This window comes from Daucus carota, chromosome 2, assembly GCF_001625215.2.
Source record: "Daucus carota subsp. sativus chromosome 2, DH1 v3.0, whole genome shotgun sequence".
NCBI lineage: Eukaryota > Viridiplantae > Streptophyta > Magnoliopsida > Apiales > Apiaceae > Daucus > Daucus carota.
In genome coordinates this window covers 36,875,534-36,897,658 of record NC_030382.2, presented here as the reverse complement: position 1 = coordinate 36,897,658, position 22,125 = coordinate 36,875,534, and the positions used below count along the sequence as shown (strand labels likewise).

Here is a 22,125-nt window from a genome sequence, read left to right as displayed (position 1 = left end):
CTGCCTGTCGGGAAAATGTCTGTGCTCAAACTTTACACGGATTTTAGAGGGATTTCTATAGCAACACCCACATAACCCGTTACACTAAGAAAATGACTTAGATCCAAATATGAAAGTTTAAGTCCTCATAACAAGGAACAACCTCCAACAATTAGTTTTCGGTAATTCCATCAAGAACACATCCAAAAAGGGACTTCAACTTACCATTTTCTCACAGTGTCACATTATTGTTGACAGAAGCGACGTGCTTGTCATCTCTTCCCCTGATTACTTTAAACACCATTTTTTATGTTCATTCCCCTGCTTAAAGATGTTTTTGATTCTGAAACATGAATGGATCAATTTCGGTGATCACCTTAAGTTTACATAAAAGCGTGTTTGACCTGGCTTTAATTTAGAACTAAGAAGGTTCATAGCTATTCAGAATTTTAATTTCTTATATTCCAAATTTACAATCTCTTGCGTATTTTTTAGTATACTACAGAAACTTCTTAATTAAATACTTCTTGTGATGCATGTTGAGTTCATTCTTTACTCTCTAAGATTTAATGCACAAGTTATTCAACACCTGTTACTGGAATTATTTCTTTGTTTGTAGCTTTTCTATGAAGGTTTGCACTTCTGACTCTGTAGAAGACTGCCTTGCAATCTTAAAGACTGGATTAAAGTGTCCAGAGAAGCAAATGAGGGGGTCTGAAAAGGAAGTCAGTCGAAGAGGTGTTAAAAGAGGCAGAGATGCATGATATCATCTCCAACCCAACACCAAAACTCTAAAATGGTGTAAACACTACTAAAAGGAATGGCCACGTCTTTCTGCCCTGTGACTTGATAGTAATTGGAGTCCGAGACTGAACGCAGCTGACATAGTTAATAGCATGCTCGCTGCTTCTATGAATACACGTAGATTGCTTTCAGAAAGGTTGCATTGTAACGCTCCTATGGTACGTTTCAAAATTCAATCAAATCAAATATGAACATCTATTTATCCATAATAACATCCAACAGAACATAAGAAAAAAAATATAATGACCCTAATTTATTTAAAATGTAAATATAGAAGAGACGATACTCAAGTATTGTAGTATGATCTTGAAGATACAATACAAGAATCGCACAAAACGATACTATCTCCACCCGGAGACCATTGTCCCAGAATCAAGATACAAAACAATACAAGTTTTCAAAAGGCTGAAGAGGATATCAGATAAACAAGCCATGCGAGGAAGGTTGACACAAAAGTCATCTTCAGTGGCATCTTCCCTTTATCTGTTCTCAGTAACATAGCTTCATAGATGGGCCAGCAATTAAGCACTCCAAAGCCAGCTAAAAACATCTGCACAAATACATCTCCAAAGATTTCATTCCCCGTAATCACTTGTTTTATCCCATGTAGAAACGCCCACAAGTTGATTATAGCTGCCACATTTATTGGAACAAAAAGTGGAGAAGGCACTCCGAATTCAAAGATACATTCTGCGTTCCGTTTGCTTTGTTCACTATCAAGTACCTTGCTAGTCACATTGAACCCAAACGATGATAGTCCCCAGCGTTCTAGTATATATTCAATCAATGCAAATGGAAAGCTTGAAAGTGATCTCATCATCCACACTCTCTGACTGTTCCACCACCTTTTGGCTGTTGATCCAAAGGTAACATATTCGAGAAGATGTTGTGCATATGAACCAAGGAAAAGAAACACATACAAGAAAAACAACCAAGGATCCGTCGCCTGACATCATAATTAGCGCAAACAAAATTAAATTACTATGAATACCTATATATATTGTGTACCTACTCTTCACGTTACAAAATTTGAACTTGATCGACCCTGTAGTAATGTAGTTTTTAGCATACCTTTGGGAAAATAGCACGTGAAGGATCGATAAGAGCGAGCTGAGGCAAGGAGGAGTAGATAATAAGAGGAATCGACAAAATGGGCCAAAGCGCATAGTGTCCAAAGCAGAAGGCTTGGAGAGGGTTCATAAACCGCACACCAAAGAAAAGAGGGTTATATCTCGAAAAAATGATATCAAGAAGACCCATGGACCACCTTTTGCTTTGATTGAGCACATCATGGAGTGTTATTGGTGAACTTCCTAAGAATGCTGGTCTCATTGGATTGCAGAAAACAGATCTCCATCCTTGGCATTGCATTCTGTAGCCTGTGTTAAAATCCTCCACCAGAGAGCCATACCTAAATCCCATCTGCGACAATGAGAGGATAAAAATTTATTATTTTGGTTTGATGTAATACGTGAATTTTATTAATGAAAGTACCAAAGTGTCTAACCTCTGATCCCCACTCGGTTTGAACCTCAAAGTTACAGCCTCCAACATGGTGTGCCAGAGCCAAAATCTCTGCAGAGTGCATTGACTTATTAATAACATGACGAGGACTAATTTCTGAAGGCTGGGGAGGTATGTGTGATACTGGAGTTCCAAACAAAGCTTGTCGACGAAAAAACCCCCCAGAACCCATATAAGGTGGTCCTAATAAACCATCCATTCCCAAAATATTATTGACAAGCATTTCTCTAAGTTCAGCGTTATATATATCATCCTTGTTAATCCCATGGAAAATTTGAGGGAACTGGACCAACGCCAAGTTCGGGTCCATTCCAGGGTCCATAAAGTAGCAGAGTGCACGAAGTGGAGTCTTGGGATCATTTGAAAACATGTCACAGTCTTGCGTCAACACCAGCGGTGCATTTGTCATAGTTGCTGATACTCGAAGCTTTATATGCATAAATATGTATAACATGTGAATTTAACAAGAAATGAAGATTAACTTTCTGTTTACCATATATGTGTTTGATCAACAACAATTATAAACATTAATACCAGAACGTTGAGCGCACCAGCCTTGTAGTTATGGGGTGTAGACTTCTTCTTTTCTCTGGAAACATATACAAGATTAGGCATTCTGTCACCGGACTCATCCTTTTCACTGGCGCTCTCCATGATTATCTGCAAGATCCTCTTCATTAGTTCTATTTTGTTATTAGTTCCTATAGTTATAAATACGCTAGTATTTTATACTCTTCCTGTTTTCTATAATGATCAAACTTTGCTACAGGTTTATTCAGCACGGAGTAAGTACTAATAACAATAACTATGAAAGATAAGAGATTCAAGTTGAATAATTTGATAGCCTTCAGGAAACTACTCAGAAAAGTTAGATTCGTTATAGCCTAGTGAAATCCGAGTATTTGAAGTAGATAAAAGTGAACATTCGTCGACAATACTCTTGTAACATCCCATATCGACTAGTTAAAGAGTATTTGGGCCCTTTATATGCACAAGCAAATAACTAATGTATACCAATTTGCTAGCATTTTTGGGCCAACCGAGCTCTACCCGGCCGGAGGGGCAGTTTGTCCGGGACATCGATATCGATTAGTTAAAATGTATATGGTGCTGTCCTCGACAAGATGAGAGGGGGTGTTTGTAACATCACACATCGATTAGTTAAAATGTATGGTGGTGTCCTCGACAAGATAAGGGGGGGTGTTTGTAACATCACACATCGATGAGTTAAAATGTATGGTGGTGTCCTCGACAAGATAAGGGGGGGTGTTTGTAACTTCACACATCGATTAGTTAAAATGTATGGTGGTGTCCTCGACAAGATAAGAGGGGGTGTTTGTAACATCACATAGATTAGTTAAAATGTATTTGGACCACAAGCAAATAACTAGTATACCAATTTGCTAGCACTTTTGGGCCGACATGTGGTGGATTGTTGGGTCCGGTATGCATTCAGTTATGAGCTTGGGATGTTATAAATCTAAATCTAGTTTTGGCTTCAGAAATATCTTTCTCACGTGAAGTATTGCATTTGTATTCTTTTTTCCTTTCTTTAATTGAAAAAGTCTAGCTCAGTTATTAGATGATTCTGTACAAACTTAAAATTCAACTTATTTATTAGGAAACAGATTATCTGAAAAAATGAACCTGAATAACAGTAGGATGATTTTTTGGAGTGAAACCAGGTGTATTATGCCATATGGCAAAAGTTCTGAGCACTTCTTCATCTGTCACATATCCATGGATGCTCCCTCTGTCGACAACTTCATTTATCCTCAATTTCATCCTTTCGTACATAACCTTCAACAATCCATGAGTCAGCATTGATAAATTTCCAAAAAAAAAAAAGTTTAGATGGTTGGCTTAGAAGTACCTTAATTTGATCATATTTTGCAGCAGCACCGGTCTCTGGGAAACCAAAATTAGTCTGTAATGTAAAATAGGCCTCGGGTGACCTGTCAAGTATGTCGTGTTTCTTGCAGTACGGGAGCCAATGTTTAGCAAACTCAGCAGCTTCCATCAGAGCAAACAGTGTGAGCTGTGATCCTCCATCATCCGATACATAGACAGACAATTTCTCCCTCGGATAATCATAAGCCATCAGGGACAACACGGTGTTCACCACGCCTATTGGTGGCTCCTTGTACGGATCAGCAGTGCATACAAACACGTCCAGAGCTGGATATTCTCTCTCATCCTCTGTCAGGTTCTCGGGAAATACCTGGCGACGGATGGGCGAGATGCGAAATGCCTGCCGAGTTATCCACATAAAGGCCAGAATGGAATCAGCTACCAAAAAAATTATAGTGTTTCTCTTGGTAAGTTGATCAGTACTAGTAATAATGTTATGGCAGTGATGATACATCAGTGCACATATCGGTATGAGGTATGTGACTGCAAACACACGGTTGAACCAAGTGCGACGCAAGGGTGACTTCGTATGCAGAAGCCCAGCACTGGACCGCACCTTCTCCATGGAAATGCCTTGTTTGCTCATCTGAGTTTAGTGGCTCGCTTTGAGCTGCAGACTTGCAGCTAGTAATGGTTCTAAACAAGGATTAGAGGTCGTGTTCAACTGGTATTTTAATGAATTTATATAGTCTATGAATTTTTGTGGGTTGTATCTGATGCGGATTTTTGATAAAATGTTGTCGAATCTTTAAGATTTAAGCACAATGCTTTAATATCTCGTGGATTTTGGTGGGATATCAAATAATTAAAATACACTGAACAATCTCACAAAATCCATCATTCGATGAAATCCAAAAAAATCATTTAATATTCATCAGATTTTAATGAAGTTTAAATAATCACAATCGAATACTATTGGATTTTTAAGCATAATTTAAAATCTTTATTGAATATCACCAGATTTTATAGTATATTTTAAAATCTTAATTGAATACCTCAAGATTCTGTTACAATTTTTTAAAATCAAAGTTGAATATCCAAGATTTCACAAATGAAAAAAAAAATATCTTTTAAAATCTCAATTCAATTCACCACAGTTTAATCAAGCTTATTAGTTATGTACAATGGTACGCAAGAGCAAAACCTATAATCTGATCTCCAGTACTGAGAAATTGTTCATATCCAATTTATTGCTTTCAACTATATTTGGATTTGCAGGACCAAATGAAGTAAATAGCTAGAAGGTGGTACTACGTTAGCAAGGGATCCAATAGGCCCACTCGACATGAGGCTGAGGCGCGGAGTTTAGATATAACTGATTTAGGTGAACATAATTGTCGATATCAAGTTCTTAGGGCGTTTGGATTGAGGTTGGGAATAGGAATCGGGAATGGGAATGGTATGGTAACCCCAAGGGGTGGGAAGGGTATGATTTAACCACCTTAAAAGATTGAGGTTCTCATTCCATAGCATCAAATAACTAATCCAAACACTTGTTATGGGATTAAGGTTCCGATTCCCGTTAACCGGGCTCATTAACCATGAACCAAACACCTCCCTAGTTGTTACTGATACGACAAAATAAAATTTGAATTCTGGATCTCTCTGATTAAGTTTGACTTTTTATGTTGGCGGAAATAGTCTGCCTATAGGGAATGTAAGGACCTCGGCCTACTTCAATTTAACACAATTGTAGTTGCTATTGCTACTGGTGTTCAACTATTACATTGTGATATTGCAGCAGTCTGTTTTGATTGTGTTAGTGATAATAAAAACGATTTATATGATTTGGAAAAGAAGGAAAACAAAGAAAAGAAAAAGAGGATTTATTATTTCCAAGTGCTGTCCCTGTACAGACAAAGATCACAAATGGTTGATTGCAACAGTCATTAATATGATATGGTCATATATGGTTGAGCTTCAGGTGCACTGAGCTCTAGCAATTGATGACAGGGAAAAAAAACGTGGTGGGCGATCATATTATACTGGCTTTCTTCTGAGTTCTGAGTAGGGGTGTAATCAAGCCGAGACAAGTAGAACACTGTCAGGCTCGGCTCGAACTCAATTGAAAAGTTCGGGGCTCGAGCTCGAGTTCGAGTTCGACCGAGGCTTTAATTTCAAGTTCGAAACTCGGCTCGTAAACAGTTTGATAGGCTCGAGTTCAGCTCGGAATCTCGAATCGAGACACTAAATATTGACAAAAACTCGAAATATGATCGGTTTGGCTCGAGTTCGATTCGATTAAATATATGATTTATAAATAAAATATTAAATATATTTGTAAAAATATATTTATAATAAAAAAGATTAAATAATAGTAGAGGCTCGATAAGGCTCGCGAACCTTAGGAGCCGAGTAATTTGAAGCTCGAGCTCAGCTCGGTAAAACATCCAAATAGCTCGATCTCGAGCTCGGCTTGATTACTACCGAATCAAATCCGAATATTTTACGAGCCGAGCTCGAGTAGCTCACCAACAGTTTGGTTTGTTTACACCCCTAGTTTTAAGCCTGATGTCAACTGAGGACGTGTCCCTGTCCCATCTGACCGACCCGATCCAGTCTGTCCCGCTCGATTCCAGAAAAGACCACCTATTTTTTCGTTTATCAGGTTCGGGCCGTTCGGCACGAAATCATAAATAAGAGATTCTCTCGAGTACGGGATAGAGATTGGAAAAAAATTATATACCAGAATTCGGAGATCGGGACGGATTCAAAAATTAATATTTTCTGGTCGCGAACCGTCTTGAAATTTCCCGATTTTCATATATAATATGAATATATTTATGTATATTATATTATACAAAATATTAATGATAAATATATATATATATATATATATATATATATATATATGAAAATTTAAATAATCTCTTTCATCACATTGATTAAATCATTTCATATTATAATACAAACAAATTATATTAAATCTACTCTTTTATTTTTATTATAAATGAGTATTATTCGAATTGGTACTCAAAATATAACTAAAAACATTGTATATTATGACAACTTACTAAAATAATTTTAATCAAAGATCATATATTATAATATAATTTTTTTTAGAAAAGACAAATTTCTCGAATCTCCGCAGAGATCTCTAGTCCTCATTCGGGACGGCTTGTATCCGTTTGGAGATTGGAGCGGGTATAACATTTCCAAATCTTGAAGTGATCGTCGATTCCTAATTCCAACAAATCATAGACTGTAATTATAAGAGGATCTGCAATTGTGTTGGTTAAAAAATACTTGGTAAACAGGACTTTAGCATCTAGAATACTATTGATTATAACTAATTAATTAAATAGCATCTACAATAGTATAATAGTATTGACTATAAGTCTGTAACTGATTAGTTAAATTTGATCGCAAGATATTATATAAAATTTGTGGAACCTGTAAAATATTGTGTTTTAATGGTACTAACTATTTTGATCGGCTATATTTTAAAAAAGTGTATAATTATTATTTCAAGTTGTGTAAATATAATATAATGTTTTAATATAGTAATAAATGATGTAAAATCTTGCTACATCAATAAAGGTTGGCTATAATTATATATAAGGGGAAGGTCTCATTGGAGTTGAATTGTTTTGTACATAGCCTCTATTTTTATTTATGGTATGTATTAGTGAATTTTAACCAAGATTTCTTGGAGAGACGTTCTAAGAGATTATTGGGCCGTTTGGGTTAACTTAAAAGAAGTCACTTCTTGATTAAATTAAAGAAGTGGAGTAGACGTTAGAAATAAATAAGTTAATAAAGTGTTTGGAAAAGAATCAGAAGTTGTGAGAGACAAGTTAGCATTCTCAGCTTTTTTAAAGTGCTTCTACTTCTTGTGATGCATTTTGAGAGTTCATTCTTTACTCTCTAAGATTTAATTCACAAGTTATTGAACACCTGTTACTGGAATTAGTTCTTTGTTTGTAGCTTCTCTATGAAGGTTTGCACTTCTGACTCTGTAGAAGACTGCCTTGCAATCTTAAAGACTGAATTAAAGAGTCCAGAGAAGCAAATGAGGGGGTCTGAGAAGGAAATCAGTCGAAGAGGTGTTAAAAGAGGCAGAGATGCATGATATCATCTCCAACCCAACACCAAAACTCTAAAATGGTGTAAACACTGCTAAAAGGAATGGCCACGTCTTTCTGCCCGGTGACTTGATAGTAATTGGAGTCTGAAACTGAACGCAGCTGACATAGTTAATAGCATGCTCGCTGCTTATATGAATACAAATAGATTGCTTTGAGAAAGGTTGAATTGAAACGCTCCTATGGTACGTTTCAAAATTCAATCAAATCAAATATGAACATCTATTTATCCATAACATCCAACAGAACATAAGAAAAAAAATATAATGACCCTAATTTATTTAAAATGTATATATAAAAGAGACGATACTCAAGTATTGTAGTATGATCTTGAAGATACAATACAAGAATTGCACAAAACGATACTATCTCCACCCGGAGAGCATTGTCCTAGAATCAAGATACAAAACAATACTAGTTTTCAAAAGGCTGAAGAGGATATCAGATAAACAAGCCATGCTAGGAAGGTTGATAATAAAGTTATCTTTAATGGCATCCTTCCTTTATCCCTTCTCAATAACATGGCTTCATAGATGGGCCAGCAATTAAGCACTCCAAAGCCAGCTAAAAACATCTGCACAAATATATCTTCAAAGCTTTCATTCCTCTTAATCACTTGTTTTATCCCATGTAAAAACGCCCACAAGTTGATCATTGCCGCCATATTTATTGGAACAAAAAGTGGAGAAGGCACTCCGAATTCAAACATACATTCTGCGTTACGTTTGCTTTGTTCACTATCAAGTACCTTGCTAGTCACATTGAACCCAAACGATGATACTCCCCAGCATTCTAGTATATATTCAATCAATGCAAATGGAAAGCTTGAAAGTGCTCTCATCATCCACACTCTCTGACTGTTCCACCACCTTTTGGCTGGAGATCCAAATGTAACATATTCGAGAAGATGTTGCACATATGAACCAAGGAAAAGAAACACATACAAGAAAAACAGCCAAGGATCTGTCACCTGACATCATAATTAGAGCAAAAATAATTAAACTACTATGAATACCTATTTATACTGTGTACCAACTCTTCACGTTACAAAATTTGAACTTGATCGACCCTGTAGTAGTGCAGTTTTTAGCTTACCTTTGGGAAAATAGCATGTGAAGAATTGATTAGAGCGAGCTGAGGCAAGAAGGAATAGATAATAAGAGGAATCGACCAAATGGGCCAAATCGCATAGTGTCCAAAGCAGAAGGCTTGGAGAGGGTTCATGAACCGCACACCAAAGAAAAGAGGGTTATATCTGGAAAAAGTGATATCAAGAAGACCCATGGACCACCTTTTGCATTGATTGAGCATGTCATGGAGTGTTATTGGTGAACTTCCTAAGAATGCTGGTCTTATTGGATTGCAGAGAACAGATCTCCATCCTTGGCATTGCATTCTGTAGCCTGTGTTAAAATCCTCCACTAAAGAGCCATACCTAAATCCCATCTGCGACAATTAGAGAATAAATATTTAATATTTTGGTTCGAAGTAATATGTGAATTTTATTAATAAATGTACCAAAGTGTCTGACCTCTGATCCCCACTCGGTTTGAACCTCAAAGTTACAGCCTCCAACATGGTGTGCCAGAGCCAAAATCTCTGCGGACTGCATTGACTTGTTAACAACATGATGAGGACTAATTTCTGAAGGCTGGGGAGGTATATGTGATACTGGAGTTCCAAACAAAGCTTGTCGACGAAAAAACCCCCCAGAACCTATATAAGGTGGTCCTAATAAACCATCCATTCCCAAATTATTATTGACAAGCATTTCTTTAAGTTCAGCATTATATATATCATCCTTGTTAATCCCATGGAAAATTTGAGGGAACTGGACCAACGCCAAGTTCGGGTCCATTCCAGGGTCCATAAAGTAGCAGAGTGCACGGAGTGGTGTCTTAGGATCATTTGAAAACATGTCACAGTCTTGCGTCAACACCAGCGGTGCATTTGTCATGGTTGCTGATACTCGAAGCTTTATTATGCATTAATATGTTAAATATGTGAAATAAACAAGAAATGAAAATTAACTTTCTGTTTACCTATATATGTGTATGATCAACACAATTATAAACATTATTACCAGAACGTTGAGCGCACCAGCCTTGTAGTTGTGGGGTGTAGTCTTCTTCTTTTCTCTGGACACATACACAAGATTGGGCATTCTGTTACCGGACTCATCCTTTTCAGTGGCGCTCTCCATGATTATCTGCAAGATCCTCATCATTAGTTCTATAATTGGTACTAATTTTTATAGTTATAAATATGCTAGTATCTATTACTCATCCTGTTTTCCATATTGAAGCAATATATTCTGATTTACTACGGATCGGGGTTGGGATCAAACTTTGCTACAGGTTTATTCAGCACGGAGTAAGTACTAATAACAATAACTATGAAAGATAAGAGATTCAAGTTCAATAATTTGATAGCCTTCAGGAAACTACTCAGAAAAGCTAGATTCGTTGTAGCCTAGTAAATCCGATTATTCTTTTTTCCTGTCTTTAATTGAAAAATTCTAGCTCAGTTATTAGATGATTCTGTACAAATTTAAAATTCAAATTATTAATTAGAAAACAGACTAAGAATGAACCTGAATAATAGTAGGATGATTTTTGGGAGTGAAACCAGGTGTATTATGCCATACAGCAAAAGTTCCGCGCACTTCTTCATCTGTCACATATCCATGGATGCTCCCTCTTTCGACAACTTCATTTATCCTCAATTTCATCCTTTCGTACATAACCTTCAACAATCCGTGAGTCATCATAAATAAATTTCAAAAAAAGTTAAAAATTGTTGAGATGGGTAGCTGAGAAGTACCTTAATTTGATCATGTTTTGTAGCAGCAGGACCGGTCTCTGGGAAACCAAAATTAGTCTGTGATGTAAAATATGCTTCGGGCGACCTATCAAGTATGTTCTCTTTCTTGCAGTACGGAAGCCAATGTTTAGCAAACTCAGCAGCTTCCCTCAGAGCAAACAGTGTGAGCTGTGATCCTCCATCATCCGATACATAAACTGACAATTTCTCCTTCGGATAATCGTAAGCCATCAGGGACAAGACGGTGTTCACCACACCTATTGGTGGCTCCCTGAATGGATCAGCAGTGCATACAAACACGTCCAGAGCTGGATATTCACTCTCATCCGCTGTCAGGTTCTCGGGAAATACCTGGCGACGGATGGGCGAGATGCGAAATGCTTGCCGTGTTGTCCACATAAATGCCAGAATGGAATCAGCTACCAAAAAAATGATAGCGTCTCTCTTGGTAAGTTGATCAGTACTAGTAATAATGTTATGGCAGTGATGATACATCAGTGCACATATCGGTATGAGGTATGTGACTGCAAATATACGGTTGAACCAAGTGCGACGCAAGGGTGACTTTGTATGCAGAACACCAGTACTGGACCGCGCCTTCTCCATGGAAATGCCTTGTTTGCTCAACTTATTTCACTGGCTCACTTTTGCTCTGTTTGGTTGGCCTGAATGGAATGAGTTTCGGAGAGAATGGAATGGTCCATTCAGCCCATCAAAAAATTTTGTTGTTTGGTTGGGCCAAAAGAATGGAATGGTCCATTCTTTAAATCATTCCATTCTGGACCGGCAGTATACAACCTATTCTCGAACAAAACAAAGGGACAGCTCCATTCCATTCTCTTCTCTGCTCCCGCACAAAATCAACATATACAAAAACTGTCCATTGTATCCATGTCCGGCGATTCTCAGCGAGCTTCGAACTCTACCGAATCTGCAATCATCAACGAATATGTCTCGTTTTCATTGATCTACCATTCTTAACATTTTCAAACCTCAATTTATCTAAATAAACAGGTTTGATTTCCATCCATTTAAATTTCTTCATTATTCTTGCTAATTTATGTGTTTTTATGTCGATTGATTTCGATAAATCATTTGTCAATCTAGCTAATTTATGCGATTTCGGTGTATGGATGTGCCTAGGGCAGTTGCTCATTTCGGATTAGATGCTTGTGTTTCACCATGTGTATTACGTGTTTGATGAAATGCCTCTTAGAACAATGAGAATTGCCTGTGCTTGATTTATTCTCTGATGGAGTATGTGTCAGTAGGCCGATACAGAGAATGTGTTAAGCTAGATAATTTGTGTTATACAGTGAATCTACAGGAGGTCCACAGGGGCTCTTATAATCAAGGATTCTATTTTTAACTATATGATTGCTTATATTCACAAGTATATTTGTGTTATGTTTTAGACAAGGCTGATGCCATGTTTGGCTGTGGGTTTGGTCCTGATTTTCATAGGTTTCTTGACTCTAATTTTTAAATTTTGGTGGTACTAAATTGTATGGAAGTCCATTCATTTATATTGTCCTAACTGATATGCCAGAGAAATTGTAATGGGGGTCTAATCCGGATTCATTACCTTTTAAAACTGATTTTTTTAATCCAACATTTCTGTTATGCTAGCTCAGATGGTTTATTATAATGGTTTCTGTGAATTGCCTAGCTGATTTCTGTTATGCAAAATTTGAGCTTTATTATAATGGTTTGCTGGAGCTTCATCTTGTTAACATAAGGGAAACATAAGAATAATTAGGCCTAAATCTTTCTTAGCAGTTGCTGTGTCGACTCAACTTCGGATGTAATCTGAACCTTATTTTACGGATTTTACTCTATTAGATGATCTAATTTGGCGGGTTTGTGCTTATGGCAGAGAAACCTGAGCCTGTTGAGGAAAAGGATGCTGAAGGTGGTTCTGTTAACAGAGGTAAGACACCGGAACTGATTAAGAAAATTGTGATTAATTGCACAGGAGATAGCTTTGTTGGGTGGCTTTTTATCTTGGTTAATTCATATAAATCTGCGTTGCTGAGTTCATATGATTTATCATTATGTGTCCTGAGTTCATATGATTTTATGTTGTTGAGGTGCTGCAGATTTTATAAAATTATAGTTTTATCTGATATTCTGTTCTTTGCCAAGTAGAATCTTCATCTGTTGCTAGTTTAGTCATCAGGAGCACACACTTTTTGACGAACTTCTCATCCTGGTTTTCTACAATCTCTCTTGTGTTATTTAGATCATGTTGTGACACTCTAAATTATTTACTCTGCTATTTTGTTCGTTGATTGCTGTCACAAGGTTCTACATTATAGAAAATTAATGTTTACTTTTGAATATGTCTTAATTTATATATATGATGACCAAACTGTTGGACTGATAATCTCACTCTCAACTGGCTAGTTAAAGTTAAACCAAACTCTTGTCATTTCCTTGTACTCCTGTATTCTTTATAAGTTTCTGGTGTGTACAAATATATATTTTACAAAGCATTTGCACTTGGTTTATTTTTGACCATTATTGTCGTATCATCTAGTGTTGCACATACACACTTACCTTTCATCTTTTACATGGGGCTGTATTGTAATGACTCACTTTTTGTCACTGTAGATGCCATTTCATGCACTAAAACGTGATACCTGGTCTATTTGAGCACTCGAAAAATGCATCTTAGACTCTGCAGTTTTGTCAATGTGGACTAACAAAGTTTCCTGTCAAGTTCTTTACTCTGCAGTTCATTCAATTTTCTGAATTTTGGCTAAACTACTAAATTTGTTCGCAGCCAGATCTGAACCTGCATCTTAGACTGAATGCGGCTTCATCTTAAATTTCTGATATTGTTCAGAGTGCTTTATTCCCTGATGCTGGCTTGGAAAGTGGACTTGGTCATGCTGGAGAAGTGGGAGGGCTAGTAATAGTTCGGAATCTTGACCTCTTCTTGGAGAATTTTTGTATTTTATTTGTAAATTATGAAGGAGAATTAGTAGTGGCCAAAGTTTGGATTTTTTTTGTAAATTTTTAATATATATTATAGTTGATTAAGTTGCTACTAATTTGTGTAATGAAATGTGAAGTATGCTATTGACATGAAATTAATCCATTTGTCTATTTGATTTATAAATTCTGGAAGTTAAAATTTTATATGAAAAAAATTTGATAAAAAAATAATTAATTACCATTCCATTCCTTTGAGTAACCAAACAACTCAAATGAATGGAATGGTTCATTCCATTCCAATCATAAAAAAAATGAACCAAACAAGAGTTTTGAATTGATCATTCCATTCAACCTTCTTTCCATTCTCTCACCATTCCATTCCTAATCTCATTCCATTCTTAACAAATTTCATTCCTCCCAACCAAACACAACATTTGGGTTGCAGCAAGTCTGAATGGTTCTAAACAATGTATTCAACTGGTATTTTAATAGATTTATATAATCAGTGGATTTTAGTAGATCGTATCTGATTTTGATTTTATGCGGATTTTTGTAAAATCTTTAGAATTTAAGTACAATACTTCAATATCTTATGGATTTTGGTGGGATATCAAATATTTTAAAATACACTCAACAATCCCAAAATAATTTTAATCAAAGATTATATATTACAATAGATATTATAATATAACTTTTTGGAAAAGATAAATTTCCCGAATTTCCGCAGGAATTCCCATTCCGCATTCGAGGCGGGAGATAGGAGAAGAGATATCCTCATTCAGGATGGGGACGGGGTAGCACTCCCCAGTCTCGAAATGACTCGCCCGTCCTTAATTCAAACAAATCATAGATTGCAACCATAAAATTTTTTTAAACAATTTTGGCTAAAAATGATTAGGTAAATTAAAATTGAGCATCTCCTACGGTGTTTGACTATATATTATTAGTTAAATTGGACATGCAAACCATAATCATTGGACTAGTAAGACATAATCGTTGGACTAGTAAGACATTGTACTTCAATGCTACTGCCTATGTTGATCAGCTATATTTTAAATATAGTATACAATTATTATTTCAAATTGTTATAAATAAACTTTATTATTTTAATATAATAATATGCGTGGAATCTTACTACATGTCTAGGAATTAACTACAATTATTGACAAGGGGATGTCTCATCGGAGTTGGATTTTTTTTTCATAATTTTTGTATTTTGTATTTATATTATGTATTAATGACTAAATAAGATTTTATAGGGTTGGAGACACTTTAAAAGATTATAAAATTCGTTGAATTTATAAGACATTGAACACAATTTTGTTGAATTTATAAGACATCAAACACATTGAACATATGAGACGCTCTAAAAATTTGTTTAATATGCACGACATTGAACACATTGAACATATGAGACGTTCTGAAAAATTATAAAATTCGTTGAAACATGTAAGACATTGAACACGTGTATTGTATTGAAAACAGAGCATGAACACCTTGGTCAGTTCTTATTCACTGATTCACTGGTATCATTGAGCTAATGGATTATAAACATTTTGTTTTTGTATTCCATAGATATATAACATGCTCAGGTAGTCATTAGTCATCACAATTTTTCTATATCAACTAAAGCAGTCCATTCTGCATCTTACTCCAGCTCCCTTGTTTCTAGTTCTCTTCCACAATGCATACCCCCACGGAGGCAATTGATATCAACCAACAGCAGCTGCTGGTTAAGAATTGAGTTGTGCTCGCACTGTTTTGATGACTGTAAAATCTATTTAAAGATGGAAGAAAAGGCAAAATGACGCTAACAATATCTTTATGTGATGGCAGCCTATAGTATATGATCAAATCTGATATTAAACTATAGATCGGTCTCCACCTGTGGTGAATCGCCAAGAGTTACATCTTCAGTATCTTCATTATCTCTTTCTATGAGTGTGTGATCATTATTAGCCACAGGACCTTGAGGGTTTCCGAACAATGTAGTGAATATCTGTCTATGGCATTCATTGCAGAAATAAAAATAGGTGAAATGGCCATGGTTTAGGAGTTTGTGCACCATAACCCCAGGCAGAACACGCTGAGTAAAGTCAGTCATTGATGGAGGAACTACCCTATCTTCCATCCCCTGTTCAAAATAGTAACTAAAGATAAGAGAACCAGACTGGTAGCATAAGATATAGCCAACATATAGGATGAACTGACATCACAACTACTTTCCTTCGAGAATATGTAGTTCAATTTGCAACCAAGATGGTGCATTTACCCTGGCTACAAGGCTACAACTTGAAGGTTAAAATTCCCACGGTGGAATCAAAATTTCTAGTTCTCTTTAATATTGTGTTTCCTTAATGTAAGGTGAGGTGCCAAACCAGGGCACCAACCATTTATTTTTTTATACTGTTACATGAGGAATATATTTTAATTTTTTTGGTTTTTGCAGAGAACTTGCAAAGATTGAAACGTCCCTGTATGAAATTGACCACTGTGTCCAGCACACTTAATTCTTCTCATCTAGCTTTCCACTTTGCTGGTTTGGTTTTAAATTTATGTACATGTATATTTTCACACAAACTTATGTCATCACTAGAAGATATTAATCTCATGCAAAATTTTGAAGTGCATAATAGTGTTAAAGACCGACTCATAACGGTCAATGCAAGAACTACACTCATTAAAAGTTTAATTCAAGTAAATACTGCACTGACCTGCCATATATGTATCGGGCCAAGAAAGCCAATCAATTCTTCTTCAACTCGACTGTACTTCGACGTAATCCAAAAGATGATGCCTCTTCCCTTTCGCTTCTTCTGTACTTTGAGCTCTGAGAGGCGGAAACCCCAACTTGAAACCTGCAAGACAGCTTCCTCCACAAATGGTTTTACATTTCCCTGCCGAACTGATTCTGCCACGTCCCTCAACCAGAACTCTGCAAACCTTTCATCCTCTATAAAATCCCTATCCTAGACAAATTCAGCAGTTAAACAGTAGAAGTCGCCACTAAAGTTAAAACAGCATTCACAGGCCTATAAGAAAACTTCAGTTTATATATTATTGATTTTTTCTGTAAAACTATCATTGGTCTACTTCATAAAATCTTATTCACTCCATAAAAAAGAAAAAAAAAACTGAAAAAGAAATATAAATCGGGATGCCCACCCTCTTTCCAAGTGACAATGACAGCCACTTATTAATTTGGCCAACACTTCCAGAAAGAAAGCCATGATGATAGAAGTATGGGAGAAATCTAGGAAATCTTCGAGCAAGGAAGTACATAAATTTCTTTTGCAGAGTCCATCTGCTCCAGGTTCTTTTTTTCTCTTCTTTGGACATGCTTGGCTCGTATGGATTAATCATTGGGGAAACCATGAATGCGCCTGCATAGTCAAAGATTAATTATAGAGGAAAGGCTTAAAGAAGTGATCAGGTCTCCCTTACATATTAAAGCAGATGAATAAAGGCATCGTGATTTTTTTTGTTTGTTTGTTTTAAATCATTGGGGAACCTTGTTCCTCTTCAGTAGTTAAATCACTAGCAGAGCCATTATATACTTAGCAGCCCAATATGATGGCCCTGATGAATATCTCAGTACACATAACCCACTGTGTACAGTATTAATGACTTGCTCAAATTTAGAGGTATTTAATTTCAAAAGCATAAAAAACTATCACATTCAAAAGCTACATTAGTTTCTAACTATAAGCACGCAGTTATTCTTTGGTTCTTCAACTAACAATAGCAGCGTGCTAAAACAATGTTGCATTACAGCCATAATAACTATCTTTGCAGATATTTCACAATATCCAGTATTTTAAAAGAATTATATACAACCACAGTGAATAAAAAAGTTAAAGTACCTGCCACTCTATCAGGAATATATCTAAGCGTAGCCCAAGCATGCAAGCTTCCACCAGAATATCCCAACACCCAGAACTTGTCAGTAACGCCCACAGCATATGATAAGTATAACACATCATCTGCTGATGACTTGAGGTCCCTGTTAGGATGAGGATCACTCTCGCCAAACCCCGGAAGATCATATGTTATTAGACGCACACCAAACTCTTGCAGTAGTGATATCTTAATACCAGGTATTCCTATTTGCACGAAGAATAGACATATGTGCCAATTATTATAAGACTCTGTTCAAAATTAAACCCTACATAAGTCACTTCGCACAAACTATATTAAGTAACATATTTGTACCTGCAAGCCGGGATGAGAGAAAAGAATGCGGGGCAATTATGGAAAATCTAGAGCTGGCAGCTGGAACACCTTGCTCCTGATAAGCCAAGTGTCGACCATCCGGTAACAGTATACGAGTAGCATTAGCTGGTTGTATATACAGTTTCTTTACCAAAGGACTGGTTGCGTCACATTCAGTATTTACATAGAGTGCTGCATATTAGCAAGTCAAGTAAAATGATTGATAGTGAAAAAGTAAACCTTTGTGCAGGTATTTATTTAGGACTATCATTAAAATATTTCAACATGTGTGGTACCTCTACTACAAATCCACTATAAGCATTTATCCCATACTAACAACAGATTCTATGTATCAAAATTTAATTCCCGGCTGCTTGCATGTTTCACACTAACTGCTTTGTATTAGGTTGGTTGTAGATGGGAAAGATCCCTCTCACTTTCAATTCCTTGATCTGATTGAACCTATACAAGCTCCTAATATATATTAATGTAACTGAGAGGCATTCCAGAATTTCAGTAAGGTCGTGATTATGCATGATGAATTAGGATCCACATTCTAGACTGGAAAACATTCAATATGAAAGAAATAAAATTGTCACTTTCTAGTTATTCTTAACAACCAATTCGCAATGGCATCAGAAATTCTATTATGAAACCTAGTTCCAGCCAATTCAAATATAACAATCAGAGTAAGCTTCATTAAGACGTCAAAACATAAAACCAACACACACTCATCTCGGAAGCGGAGAGGGTAATTTCAAGTACTTGAATCTAGAGTCTGAAACTACCTATGGATGACATTTCTACAATTTATTCCACATTGATATGTTCATCCAACATTTCCGCCATATGACAATCAATAATTGTTTCAATTAAGCATAAGAATGACAAATTTTGACAACTTGCCAAACATAATTTAAAGTTTGATAACCAAAACGCACAGAGAATTTGACATATCTAAAAAAACTAATATGTTGCCATTGCTCAAAGTATTCAATTAACACAAACACATATAAACACACACATAAAGCTTCGAAAACAGAATCTAGCAAATTCAAACCAAATCAACGCATAGACGAAATTCAAACCTGCAATAACGAAGAACAAAACAACGAAAATCACACTCCATGAATGAACAGGATCGCGATCTTCGGGTAAATACTCATTCAAAAACTTCAATTCCTTGCGAACTTTCCTCACAGGCGGTCCGAAATTCTTAACGAGAAACGAGTCATCTCTCATCACACTCTGTTTCATCACATCTCTAACACCTTTCCCAAACTCCACACTCATCTCCGCGAAGCCTCTCCAGAACTCCACCGCGTGGAACTTCCAGTTCCGGTCAACACCTCCACCGTACGGAACCGCCGGAGGGACTGTTGGCATCGCCGGCGGAGCGGCCGCAACGCCGATTCGGACGCCGTCGGTGACGAAGCTTGTCGGATCGTCTCTCCACGGCGTCGTTTGGGACATTATGAAGAGAATTGAGGAGTACAGAGATAGTGGAATTGAGTTAAGCAGTGGAGATAAGCATTGATTAGTAGCTTGAAAATGATACAAAGTGTAACTGTAAGTCTGTAACGCAAATGTGTACAAAACAGTGTACGTATGGGCAGCTGATACCGGGCTCATTCGGCAAATCCGAATGATTTATATATTAATATATCTGAATGATGGGAATAAATCTGAAATCTGACATCTGAATGAATAATATTATTTGATAACTAATTTTTCATAATTTCTGAATGAAATATTTTTCCAGTTTTTACTCATCTGATTAAATAAGACTGTTTGACACTTTTTTCCACATAATATCAGAATAAAAATTATTAACAAAAATATATATTATAAATTCTAGTAGTTCCATCGAGGTTATCACGTCATAGAATCAAATCTAATAAAATAACAAGTTTAGGAACTTTTCAAAAGCTTTAGAGCAATTTGATCACACAAATTATTCATAAATTGTGTTCCTTGATTCATTTTGTGGCCCTTCTGGCATGTCTTCATTTTCTTCTCCATCGCTGTCAACCGAGGCTCAAACAATTCATCTTCCAGTGTTTTCATTCTTATGAAGTTGTGAACCGCAAAACAAGCAATAACAATATCCCTTTGTGTTGAAAAAACATACGAAGCTATCTGATTCAATATAGGAAATCTTGCCTTTAATACATCATATGCACGCTATATGACATTTCTCAATTTTGCATGAGCATGGTTGAATTTTTCCTCCTTAATTAAAGCACGTTGTCCCCGAAAATCAGCTGGCCAATATCATGTGTTGCGGTATGGAGCTAAAAACCCACGAGTGTTTGCATATGCAGCATCACAAAGATAATATTTTTCTATAATTATTATAAAAAATAGTTCGTATTTTTGAACACTATATATATGTGTGTCGAGAATTTATTTTGAAAAGTTTATAAGAATTACATACTTCGAGGTGGAAGTGGAAAACCAGAATCAACATCGGAAACGATTTCGTTTAATATTCTTGAATCATGTGCTACTCCTTCCCATCCGGCCCAAACAAATGTGAATATCATATTAAAATCACAAATTCTCAAAACATTTTGATAGAGTTCACCGCGACTTCGCCCTCTATAGCGAGCTTGCTGACCAGCCGGAACAATTGCATGAACAAGCGTGCCATCTAATGCCCCAATTTCCCCCTGTAATATAATTATATATAGTAAAACTTTGAAAAATTAACATGATTAAGAGAAGCGTATTCGAAAAAATATCTAAAATACGATATTTCTTACTTACAGAAAATATTTTTAGTAGCTCTTTATATCTTCTTGATAAATGATTGTTTCGGTCATATGATATTCGTCCTATGACTTCATTAGCAAACTCCATCATGCCGTTCAACACTTCATGAAAATATCTGTGAAATGTCTCTGTAGAGTGCTGGAATCTGTTTTTCACCTTTATAAAACGATCATTATGACTGATAACAGGTAAAAATATAGCTATTTTTTCCTCAACAGTTGCATGACGACTATATTCAATCCAACGTTTTTGCTTAAAATGGTTACAAAGCTGGATATATGCAATGCGAGAGAGACACATCATATCTTGGCATTGTGTATTAGAACCATTTAACAACTCTAGTGTATACGCGTGTCCATCTAAAACAGAAGTATTGCCTCTTATTCTTGGTGTATTCCGTGAATGGGCTATTTTTTAAATAATAAGCGATAAACATCAAGCATAAAACTTGGCCTTGGATCTCCATAATCAATCTAGAGAAAATAAGATAAAAGAATTAAAATAAGATTAATTACAAAAAACTAAATAAATCAATTAACCACAAGAAACTTAAGACAAATAACTGCAAGAAACTTAACGCAAATAAGTTCCATAAAATAAACTAAACTTAAATCAAATCCAATTATCCAATCCATATGTTTTTTAAATTAAAATGAAAATTCTTATAATTCATAATAACCAACTCATTACAAAAATAAACTAAACATTAAATCCTAACTCAGAAGAAACCATCTTCACCCAAATTGCAATCTCATCTTCCTCAAGAAGCATCAATTGTGTCCTAAATGTCGCACTCTCACAAAGATACGGAGAGCCATTTGTCGCAAGGGGTTATCCGATCCCTAACCAAGTTTGTTCAACTTTTCTTTGCACTCTTGAAGAGATGGCCCGGTATTATTTTGAACCATAAGATCTAATGCATCAACCATTTTATCTTCAAGTTGTGATTTTTTTTTAAATATTGATAATGTTTTAGGTTTTTTCTTGGGTCTTTCTCCTTCATCATCCAAATTCGAATTATTTGAAGTTGTAGTTCCCGAATAAGATGATTGCAGAGGTGGTTGACTTGGAA

The 22,125-nt window shown here is 36.0% G+C and overlaps 3 protein-coding genes and 2 long non-coding RNA genes across 5 annotated transcripts; 2 read left to right on the top strand and 3 right to left on the bottom strand.

Annotated features, from left to right (window-relative positions):
- Positions 1-1,009: 1,009 nt before the first annotated feature.
- LOC108209128 (cellulose synthase-like protein G2) lies at positions 1,010-4,890 on the bottom strand. The gene is made up of 6 exons (XM_017379877.2): positions 4,181-4,890; positions 3,955-4,107; positions 2,842-2,967; positions 2,291-2,734; positions 1,855-2,205; positions 1,010-1,729 (listed from the first exon to the last, which is right to left on the bottom strand). The coding sequence occupies exons 1-6, from the start codon at positions 4,802-4,804 to the stop codon at positions 1,181-1,183; spliced, it is 2,247 nt and encodes a 748-aa protein (XP_017235366.1). The 5' UTR covers positions 4,805-4,890; the 3' UTR covers positions 1,010-1,180.
- Positions 4,891-8,553: 3,663 nt separating this feature from the next.
- LOC108209129 (cellulose synthase-like protein G2) lies at positions 8,554-14,597 on the bottom strand. The gene is made up of 7 exons (XM_017379881.2): positions 14,499-14,597; positions 11,127-11,770; positions 10,897-11,049; positions 10,387-10,512; positions 9,835-10,278; positions 9,399-9,749; positions 8,554-9,273 (listed from the first exon to the last, which is right to left on the bottom strand). Exons 2-7 carry the CDS (start codon positions 11,730-11,732, stop codon positions 8,725-8,727), a joined length of 2,229 nt encoding a protein of 742 aa, XP_017235370.1. The 5' UTR covers positions 11,733-11,770; positions 14,499-14,597; the 3' UTR covers positions 8,554-8,724.
- LOC135150637 (uncharacterized) lies at positions 11,803-14,250 on the top strand. The gene is made up of 3 exons (XR_010288848.1): positions 11,803-12,140; positions 13,003-13,056; positions 13,912-14,250. It is a non-coding gene; the product is annotated as an uncharacterized LOC135150637 (long non-coding RNA).
- A 909-nt stretch (positions 14,598-15,506) lies between the features above and the next one.
- Positions 15,507-19,870, bottom strand: LOC108210079 (uncharacterized). Its single transcript, XM_017381336.2, has 6 exons — positions 19,367-19,870; positions 18,279-18,470; positions 17,930-18,169; positions 17,232-17,449; positions 16,781-17,035; positions 15,507-16,200 (listed from the first exon to the last, which is right to left on the bottom strand). The coding sequence occupies exons 1-6, from the start codon at positions 19,749-19,751 to the stop codon at positions 15,934-15,936; spliced, it is 1,557 nt and encodes a 518-aa protein (XP_017236825.1). The 5' UTR covers positions 19,752-19,870; the 3' UTR covers positions 15,507-15,933.
- LOC135150636 (uncharacterized) lies at positions 16,200-16,571 on the top strand. Its single transcript, XR_010288847.1, has 2 exons — positions 16,200-16,364; positions 16,516-16,571. It is a non-coding gene; the product is annotated as an uncharacterized LOC135150636 (long non-coding RNA).
- Positions 19,871-22,125: the final 2,255 nt, after the last annotated feature.

What these genes read in the sequence shown, in the direction of transcription:
- LOC108209128 (XM_017379877.2), bottom strand. Translation starts at nt 4,804, where the DNA reads ATGAGCAAACAAGGCATTTCCATGGAGAAGGTGCGGTCCAGTGCTGGG. An exon ending in CTGGTGCGCTCAACGTTCTG is followed by an intron (nt 2,735 to 2,841) that starts GTATTAATGTTT and finishes ATGCATATAAAG; the next exon opens with CTTCGAGTATCAGCAACTAT. An exon ending in AAACCGAGTGGGGATCAGAG is followed by an intron (nt 2,206 to 2,290) that starts GTTAGACACTTT and finishes TCATTGTCGCAG; the next exon opens with ATGGGATTTAGGTATGGCTC.
- LOC108209129 (XM_017379881.2), bottom strand. Translation starts at nt 11,732, where the DNA reads ATGGAGAAGGCGCGGTCCAGTACTGGTGTTCTGCATACAAAGTCACCC. An exon ending in AAACCGAGTGGGGATCAGAG is followed by an intron (nt 9,750 to 9,834) that starts GTCAGACACTTT and finishes TAATTGTCGCAG; the next exon opens with ATGGGATTTAGGTATGGCTC. An exon ending in CACATGCTATTTTCCCAAAG is followed by an intron (nt 9,274 to 9,398) that starts GTAAGCTAAAAA and finishes TTATGATGTCAG; the next exon opens with GTGACAGATCCTTGGCTGTT.
- LOC108210079 (XM_017381336.2), bottom strand. Translation starts at nt 19,751, where the DNA reads ATGTCCCAAACGACGCCGTGGAGAGACGATCCGACAAGCTTCGTCACC. An exon ending in TCTCTCATCCCGGCTTGCAG is followed by an intron (nt 18,170 to 18,278) that starts GTACAAATATGT and finishes TCGTGCAAATAG; the next exon opens with GAATACCTGGTATTAAGATA. An exon ending in GCCCGATACATATATGGCAG is followed by an intron (nt 16,201 to 16,780) that starts GTCAGTGCAGTA and finishes TATTTTGAACAG; the next exon opens with GGGATGGAAGATAGGGTAGT.